A 10,073-nucleotide genomic window follows, 5' to 3' on the forward strand; every position below is an offset into this window, starting at 1 on the left:
CGTCAGGCAAAAAGAAAGCAAGGGCGACATGGCATCGCACCCGGGACCCTCCCCCGCGCAGCAGTTTCACATGCGACCGGGCCCCACGCCCCTCGCCACAAACGGTACCAATTCACGCACCCGCCTAGTCGCCGCAGGTGGCGCCCAGAGCGTCCGCGCCAGTGAGACGACGGCGGGTATGAAAGACTGGGGTGCCACCCGCGGGGCGGGGGCTGGCAAATCTGTCCCCACGAATCCCGCGCACAGAGACGATCCGCCTGCGCGCGGGACCAGCGCTCGTCCCGGGCCCGCCTGTCAACGGGCGCCTAATCTTTTTTTCACTCACTGACGCCGCTCGGTTACTGTTTCTTTCTTGTAGCTGGCGCTATATAGGCGCCGCGCGCACGTTGGCCGCATTCCCAAGCCCGGAGTTTGTGGGAGAGGAGGATTTGTCGAGAGGGAGGGCCGCGATTCGTTGCTCTTCCTTCCTCCTCCTGCTCGCCTCCGGTGTGGGGGTGCGCTGCGGTGCGGTGGGCGGAGGGGAGGTCGAGGGATCAGGAGGGCGAATCGAGGGGGCGGGAGGAGCTAGGAGGAGAGGCGGCGGAAATGGCGGCGTGGACCTCCGTGGGCCTGGTGGCGGTGGCCGTGCTGGTCGTCGGCATCGCAATGCCGGCCTCCGCCGCCGTGCAGCCGCCCGCGCCCGCGCCCTCCAGCGACGGTGAGAAAACCCCCGCGCCGCACCCTCTTTTTTCACTCTCTCTCTCCATCTCCAGTGGCTTGCGTTTGCCGGCATTGGCTGGCGCGTGGGCCCCGTGCCACCCGCTCTCTCCGCTCCGACGGAATCCTCTCTCTGCAGCGATCTTGATTTCATTTCCCGTGACTCCTCTCGTGGCGATAATAGAGTCAATACGATACAGTTAGTTGGCCCCTGCATGTGGGGAAACCATTGATCTGCTTGAACCACCTGGTATATGACTACTTACATAAGCTGCGGAAACCATTTGTGAATTGAGCAGTGTTTTCACGCTCATAAGCAATTCAATGAAATGACAGAGCATGCTATTCTTTATTTTGTTCTCATTTCTCACTTCAAAGTTCCACCTGAAAAAATAAATCAATTTTCTAGAAATCTTGATATTTTACACCACCCCTTCAAAGCTGCATGACCTGATGATACTTGACATCTCATATCTTGACAAAGAATTAGCTGTGCAAAATTAATGTGACTCATACAGTACGTTACTGAAAAAGTTCAATTTTATCAGTATGTTTGCGACGAGGAACTGTCTCTGTCAGGTTTTTTGCGGACTTGTTTTATTCATTCTTGCCAAGTGCTCAACACATGTTTGATGCAATATATTCCGAGTAACACCGATAAGAAAAGAATTTCACGTGTAAGCCATTCGTTGTAGTACAAGATAAGTGTGCGAAATGGCATTTCGCTGATGGGCACATATGATTGATAACCACATAGGAAGGGCGTTTGCTGCCCATCTGTCAAGAATCTTGCCTTCCTCCTTTCTGGTGTAGTACTAGCTGAGTTGGTTTGCACTTCCCTTTCACCCGTAGAACTGGTACCCTTGGTCTGTTTAGCTTCCATTGAAATACATGATACCTGGCAGCAGCCGCTGGTTTACGCTTTTATTGCAAGGATGTCAGGAATTGTGCTTTCTTGAAAGCGACTTTGAATTCTACTCGAAGTAAACGCCTGACTAGTCTTCAGTTTCAGGCATTCCTGTTTTAATGCCCACAAAATGTTTTTCACTACGGTCATCAACTGCAAATCTCATACTCTGCTATTTACTCCTTTTGAGTTATCTTTCACGTAGGCGTTTGCGAAACCGAACTGTTATCTCTAACCTGCTGCTTTCAAGCTTCATTCTGCTCCCTATATTTGCTTGCTTCGTTTCTTGTGTGAAGCTAGACTAACCCTTGCTGCTAATGTTTTGACACAGGCACGTCGATTGACCAGGGTATCGCATACGTGCTGATGCTGGTGGCCCTTGTGCTCACCTACCTCATCCATCCGCTGGACGCCTCCTCCCCATACAGGCTCTTCTAATCTAATCAATAATTCGGGTTGCACCTGTAGAGGTAGCTAGCAGCTATGCGATGATGATGATTTAGGTGTGTGTGGGTGTGTGTGTGGTGTTCTATTTTTGTATGCGCGTCAGATGATTATGTATGGACTTGTTTGGTGGTGGCATGATTCTGCCATCATGTGAGTGTTTGGCTATTTAGTTCATGCTAATGTGTGTATGTACTCCATTTCACTGGCCCCGTGCCGCTTGCCATGTGCTGTGATGCGTGGTAGGTCTGGTTTTGCAAGTTGTGTGACACCTACTACCCATGTGGATGCTTGTCCGACCCCCTGACAGGCTGACATGGGTGATCTCTTTGTGGTCCGGTTCGTCCATCCCAGATTCATCTGTACTATGAAACCCTTTTATTCCTTTTCATTTTCATTAGTTCTGGAGTGATTCGCTTCTCTAGTCTCCCCCTGATGAATTTCGAAATGAAACTGCCTATGTGAGGTACTCCCTCCGTTCCAAAATACTTGTCTTTCGAGTCATTTCAACAAGTGACTACATACGGAGCAAAATGAGTGAATCTACACTCTAAAATATGTCTACATACATCCGTATGTAGTCATTTGAAATGTCTAGAAAGACAAATATTTAGGAACGGAGAGAGTAGATGTCATGGGCTTCGACTCGACCCCTCTCCGCAGCGGGTGCAACTTGCAGGTTCTGTTTTTGGGTTGTATTGAATTTCTAGTACAAATTTGATTGTGTGTTATGAAATAGAAGTAGACAAATTCAGATGTAAATAGTAGGATTTCAAATGGCTTCATCAACCGCGTATGGTAGCAGTCTACATGGCATGTCCACAACAACAGCATGTGTACTACTCCTGTATTGCTAAATCTAAATGCTAGCAGACCCGGACCATGAAGTTAACAGGAATTGATGTTGCTCCTTGAAGGTAGCAGTCTACATGGCATGTCCACAACAAGAGCATGTGTACTGCTCCTATATTCCTAAATATAAATGCTAGCAGACTCGGACCCTGAACTTAACTGGGAATGATATTGCTCCTTGAATGTATGAGAACTGGTGACCGAGTACATTGTCTCTGTGTTTCCATGGGCCGCTATATCGACCAATCACAGCGCTTCTGTTAGTGTATTCACCCCCTTAACCCTAACCACTGCTCCAGCCGTCTAGCGTCATGGGGAGCCTAGCTACAAGGGGGTTTCTCTTCTCAAAAAAAGAAGAAGCTACAAGGGTATTGCGTACAAGGGTATTTCTCTTCTTCTAAAAAAAGAAGCTAGAAGGTATTCCGTGGTTGATTCATCTCGCGAGCTCGCGTGCTTTTGCCTGGTTGCAAATGGCATGAGATGCATGAGTTCCTTTCTGGAGAAGTTTCAGGCTCGTGCATGCTCTAATTGGTAGCGCCTCGTGTTCTCATCTCCGGCTTGCTAATCTGAGTACTTTTGGCGTTGGAGATTGCCAAAGGCAGCTAGGGTCTCCTTGTTGTTTCAGTTGTATCTAATCATTTGTAGTATTGCTTTTCTGAATACTAGTACCTGTCATGTTCATCGAAACAAATGTTGCGCCAAACATATGCATATACTCCTTACTTCACATGTAGATAGGGAAGAGTCTTGGAGAAATAGGGAAACATTTAGGTCTATTGTTTCGATTTGATATGTCAAGTAATCGTGACTATATGGATGAAAGTTTCTTAAGGAAGAACCAACCAGTAAAGAATGTAGGACTGATGAGAAATAGTACTCGTTATGCGCCAACTGATCCGAATATCCTAGAGGTAAATAATCATAAGTATAACAACAAAATTCAAAAAAGAAACACAAATACGCCGTCCGTGGGGATCGAACCCACGGCCACGTGGTTAAAAGCCACGCGCTCTACCACTGAGCTAGGACGGCTGGTGTGAATTAAAAATGTGATTTAAAATATTAATTAGATAAGAAGGGGAAACAAATGCTTCTTCCAAATACTTCTTCCAAAGAAGATTTGTTACGGCCCCTTTATTTTGAGAAACACAGTACAAAAAATGATGATAACAAGCGAAATAACAAGTGCATACATACACTTATCCCATGCATACACACACGCGCACCCTACCTTATGAGCACGTCTAAAAGATTGAGTCGAAGGGTCATGAGATTTGAGCGTACTTAATACCTTACAAAACATATATGTTTACAGACATATGTATAAATTATTGTGAACATATCTTTCAGCTATGTTGTACACAAAATAGCATGTCGTCTAAAAAAACAAACGTCCCTGCCAAGGTGCGTGTTTTTGGGTGGTAGCTAGCCACATAATCTCTCGGTGTCCAGATGAACATGCACATACGCAATCTAGAGGCTCTCTCAACATGTAGCATTTGTGAGGATGAACAGAAAGATGTGCCACCGTTTTTTTTTTCGTATGACACTCTTAGGGTGATTTGCGAAGTTGTTTATGACTGTAGCCTGTAAGAAAAAAAGTGTGTTTGCATCGATCGCATCAAGATTAATCTATGTTATTTTTCATACGTATTTCATTTCACTGGGCTACAGTTGGCCTTAGCTTTAGTAGCAGGGTTGGCGTGCTTTCTTTTCAATGAGGAAATGGCTGGCGCTATCACCGATGGCACTTTCATCCTCAACAAGAAGTGAGTAGTTGGCATTTCCGGTTTCCGAATCCACAAAGGCGAGGGCGCTCCATGAGGTGATGCAAGAGGCATGAGATTTGCCCTCTAAACAAGACCTTGGCAACTCTAGCCGGGATTAGGTACTTATTATAATGGAAAAAGTGGATGAGACTCAATCCAAGTTGCCCCCAACTACAATATTTACTTTGGCAACGGGTTGACACCGTAGAAACAATATTACTTTTCGCGGCAGAAAGGCGTCGATCCAAGCCTCTTCAATTTTCCTTCAAAGTTACAATTTGCTGCAGTCTATACAAGCGGTCTCGCACAAAGTTAGATATAAAAGAGCAACGCCTGGCGGACCCTATCTCAAATGAGAACTCCCCCAAATTAGATGCAAACCATGCAAACCATGGATACTAGATGATACCTCATGAAGGTTGGCTAAAACTTAACGTGGATGCAGGTTCATTCAAGATACAAACCATGATGCTTTGGGAGCGGTTTTGCGAGGTGATAAGGCGGGTACTATGGTCAACATGGAACTATCAGCCATTGCACGTCAATTGAGATGGGTGAAGCTAAGACGTGTTTGGAAGGCTTACATGGGATAGTACCTTCTGCTGACCACCCAATTTACATATAGAGTGGTTGTGTGAATATCATTTAGGCTTTGTCCTTGTTAGATCTTGATTTATGAATGATCGATGGTGGTATTACACATGATTTTACGAACTTTCTAGGAAATCTCCCGGTCTTTGGGTTATCGAGAATGCTCTGGTGTGGCAATGGTGTTTACCCATGGCTTAGCTAGGTTTGGTAGAGAGGGGTCAAGTTGTGGTGTTCTGTTAGAGTTAGTACGAGCATGCGTTTTGTGTGTGGTTGAACCCGATGATAATAAATCTATGTTGCTAAAGTGATATAAAACATTATTTTCAAAAAATAGAGTTTTTAAGCACAAATTTGTTTTTACGTGTATACTACAAATTAACGTGTTAACCTCGATAAGTACTCAATTCCCTTCATTGAGGGAATATTGAGGGATACAATCTTCAAAATCACACAAAGTATAAAATCACCGACACTTACTTAGTTTTTGTACACCTCTGTTTTCACATACATCGGAATATTGTACAACCAGGCAAAAGGGTAATAGATTTATAGATATCAATGCTATTTATATTATTCTTCCAACTAGGAAAAGGGCATGTGTGTTGCAATGGGATAATAAAACCGTGGTCTTCAAATCAAGTTTCAAATATTTGCATTCCATATATATACATGTGTTTGAATATTTGTGCATCAAACGGCCCGCATGCGGACGTAAGACACGCGCATTCTAACATGTTCACAGTGGGTTGATGTTGGACTTGATCGTTGATGCATGTATTCTTCAGTACATCCTCGATGTGTGTATGAAAATTAAACGATAAGTTTAGTCTCACGATGGATGAAAAACGAAGGGCACCGTGACATACGAATAATTCAGAGGAACACTCATTTTTTTCACTTCTACGGATGGCGAGGTGGGCAATTTACTTCAACTTTAGGAACAGTTTCGATGAGAGATGAAAAATCCAGAGAAACAATTAACGAAGAGTTTTTTCACTTACAGGTGATGGGTGGGTAATTTATTTCAACTTTAGGGGCAATTTTGTGGAGAGACGAAAAAATGGAGAAACAATTAACGAAGATTTTTTTTCACTTACAGGCATCATGATGAATAATTTAGCTTAACTTTATGGGCAGCTTAGGGTAGGTGGACGAACCAAAAACCAGAAAAACACACCGTCCTTTATTATTAGGTATAGACTGGAGTGTATAATCACTGACCAAAAGTGCATAATGTAGAAAAAACTTTCTCTGAAATTAATCATGGAGGCATTAGGAATCCAGCCAACGAAAACGATACATAAAATGAGAGCATGAGAAACCGAAAAGAACAAACCCTAATATGCAATCTTGGAATCATGGGGGGAGAGCTACTAGGATAAAGTATTTCTTTATATTGTAGTTCTTTGAGCAAAGCTAATACTGGCAAACGGGTATCTGACCCATCAATAACTCTTGCGCCTAGCAAATGAAACAACAAACTTAGTTTTTTAGTTGTTAAATTGGTTGGTGAACGTTCCCATATACATATTAGAAGCATTATGTGCTTCGTACGAGCTAGTTAGATCGCTATGTGAGGAGGGGAGAGGTGTAGTAGTTACAGGGAGATGGAAAAAATGCAAGAGTTCGTGTATGCCATTTGTATTTCATCAGCGCAACTCCAAAGCCGTACACCCAAACGCCCATTAATGTTCCGACGGCAAGGTTCAGACACTTTTTGCCATCCAACGTCATGTATCAAGCGTCTGTAGATTGGCATGGACATTCGATCCTGCAAACCAAAAGCAAACTGATGCGCCCATTTTGCATCATGTTTTCTTACTATTATTTATGATGTTTTTATCCATAATAATATTTTTTGGAGCAATTCTAATGTATTTTCTCTCATAATATGCAAGGTATACATCAAGAGGAAGAATTCCGACAGCTGGAAATCTGGACCTGAAAAAACTACGTCAGGCTACTTATTCTGCACAACTCCAAACAAGCTAAAACTTCACGAAGATTTTTTATGTAATATTTAAAATTTATTAAAGCAAATAACTACCAGAGGGGGCCTACCAGGTGGGCACAACCCACCTGGGCGCACCAGGGAGCCCAGGCGTGCCTTGGTGGGTTGTGCTCCCCTCGGCCCATCTCCGATGCCCATCTTTTGGTATATAAGTCATTTTGACCTAGAAAAATAAATAAGAGGAGGACTTTCGGGATGAAGCGCCGCAGCCTCGAGGCGGAACTTGGGCAGGAGCACTTTTGCCCTCAGGCGGAGCGATTCCGCTGGGGGAACTTTCCTCCCGGAGGGGGAAATCATCGTCATCATCATCACCAACAACTCTCCCACCTTGGGGAGGGCAATCTCCATCAACATCTTCAACATGACCATCTCCTCTCAAACCCTAGTTCATCTCTTGTGTTCAATCTTGTTACCGGAACTATAGATTGGTACTTGTGGGTGACTAGTAGTGTTGATTACATCTTGTAGTTGATTACTATATGGTTTATTTGGTGGAAGATTATATGTTCTGATCCAATATGCTATTTAATACCCCTCTAATCATGAACATGTTTATCATTTGTGAGTAGTTACCTTTGTTCTTGAGGTCACGGGAGAAATCATGTTGCAAGTAATCATGTGAATTTGATATGTGTTCGATATTTTGATAGTATGTATGTTGTGATTCCCTTGGTGGTGTCATGTGAATGTCGAATACATGACACTTCACCATATTTGGGCCTAAGGGAATGCATTGTGAAGTAGTAATTAGATGATGGGTTGTGAGAGTGACACAAGCTTAAACCCCAGTTTATGCGCTATTTCGTAAGGGACCAATTGGATCCAAAAGTTTAATGCTATGGATAGAATTTATTCTTAATACTTTTCTCATAGTTGCGGATGCTTGCGGGAAGGTTAATCATAAATAGGAGGTTTGTTAAAGTAAGAACAACACCTAAGCACTGGTCCACCCACATATCAAATTATCAAAGTACCGAACACGAATTAAACCAACATGATGAAAATGAATAGATGAAATTCCCGTGTACCCTAAAAAATGCTTTACTTATCATAAGATACCATTTTGGCATGTCCTTTGCCTCAAAAGAATCGGGCTACCTTGCTGCACTTTTGTTACTACTGTCGTTACTTGCTCATTACAAATTATCTTGCTATCAGACTACCCTGTTACTTACAATTTCAGCACATGCAGACATTACCTTACTGAAAACCACTTGTCATTTCCTTCTGCTCCTCGTTGGGTTCGACACTCTTACTTATCGAAAAGAGATACAATTGATCCCCTATATGTGTGGGTCATCAAGGTTATTTTCTGGCGCCGTTAGCGGGGAGTGAAGCGCCTTTGGTAAGTGAAATTTGGTAAGGAAACATTTATATAGTGTGCTGAAATTTATTGTCACTTGTTACTATAGAAAACAATCCTTTGCGGGGTTTGTTTGGGGTATCTTCACATTGTCCGGAACCACAATTAATTACCCCTCAACCTACTGCACCTACTGAAAATATTGAATATGAAATTCCTTTGGGTATGATAGAACAACTGCTAGCTAATCCTTATGCAGGAGATGGAACTGAACATCCTGATATGCACTTGATATATGTGGAACAAATTTGTGGATTGTTTAAGCTTGCAGGTTTACCCGGAGATAAAGTTATGAAAAATGTTTTCCCTTTATTTTTGAAGGGAAAAGCATTGGCACGGTGTAGGCTATGCGATGATATTGGATCATGGAATTGTAATCGTTTGAAATTGGAGTTCCACCAAAAATTTATCCTATGCATCTAGTTCATCGTGCTCGGAATTATATATATAGTTTTTGGCCTTGTGAAGGAGAAAGTATCGCTCTAGCTTGGGGGAGGCTTAACTCAATGTTATATTCATGCCTCAATCATAAGCTCTCAAGAGAAATTATTATTCAGAATTGTTATGCTCGGCTTTCTCGTAATGATCAAACCATGTGAGGGAGTCCTGGATTATTGGGTCAACGGGTTTCCGGGCTGTGTAGCATTGGACGGACTGATGGGCCATGAAGATACAAGATAGAAGGCCTTCCCCCGTGTCCGGATGGGACTCTCCTTTGTGTGGATGGCAAGCTTGACGTCCGGATATGTTGTTTCATTTCTCTGTAAACCGACTTCGTACAACCCTAGGCCCCTCCAGTGTCTATATAAACCGGAGGGTTTAGTCCATAGAGGCTATCAAAAATCACATAGGCTATACATCTAGGGTTTAGCCATTACGATCTCAAGGTAGATCAACTCTTGTAACCCCTATACTCATCAAATACAATCAAGCGGGACGTAGGGTTTTACCTCCATTAAGAAGGACCGAACCTGGGTAAACATCGCATCATTCTCGTCTCCTGTTTCCTTTGATCCTCAAACGCACAGTGCGGGACCCCCTACTCGAGATCGACCGGTTTTGACACCGACATTGGTGATTTAATTGAGAGTTCCTCTGTGTCGTCGACTGTGGGATCAATGGCTCTCCTCATCATTAATGACAACATCACCTCGGGAGAAACCCTAGCTCTGGGGCAGCTCCTCCAGCTCGGTGGTTTCACCATGGGCGCCCATACAGCCTTTAAGTCAAGGGCGGCCCTCGAAATCGCTAAACATCATCTTCATGTCGGCCTCGAACACCCCGAAAAGATAGATCCAGCAGATATTTCGTCTTTAAACGAACTACTTGATCACATCGCCACCCTGGGAGTAGCAACAAACTACGATCGGATTGGGCTTAAACATCATGCCAAACCCATGTGGTGAATGGACTAAGGGCGGCGGTGATCAAGGTTACATA

At 43.6% G+C, this 10,073-nt stretch overlaps 1 protein-coding gene and 1 non-coding gene across 2 annotated transcripts; one reads left to right on the forward strand and one right to left on the reverse strand.

The window, feature by feature from the left end:
• Window positions 1-387: 387 nt before the first annotated feature.
• Window positions 388-2,247, forward strand: LOC119331394 (arabinogalactan protein 20-like). Its single transcript, XM_037604548.1, has 2 exons — window positions 388-697; window positions 1,935-2,247. The coding sequence occupies exons 1-2, from the start codon at window positions 586-588 to the stop codon at window positions 2,039-2,041; spliced, it is 219 nt and encodes a 72-aa protein (XP_037460445.1). The 5' UTR covers window positions 388-585; the 3' UTR covers window positions 2,042-2,247.
• A 1,612-nt stretch (window positions 2,248-3,859) lies between these two features.
• Window positions 3,860-3,931, reverse strand: TRNAK-UUU. The gene has a single exon. It is a non-coding gene; the product is annotated as a tRNA-Lys (tRNA).
• Window positions 3,932-10,073: the final 6,142 nt, after the last annotated feature.

Source organism: Triticum dicoccoides, chromosome 7A, assembly GCF_002162155.2.
Source record: "Triticum dicoccoides isolate Atlit2015 ecotype Zavitan chromosome 7A, WEW_v2.0, whole genome shotgun sequence".
Taxonomy (NCBI): Eukaryota; Viridiplantae; Streptophyta; class Magnoliopsida; order Poales; family Poaceae; genus Triticum; species Triticum dicoccoides.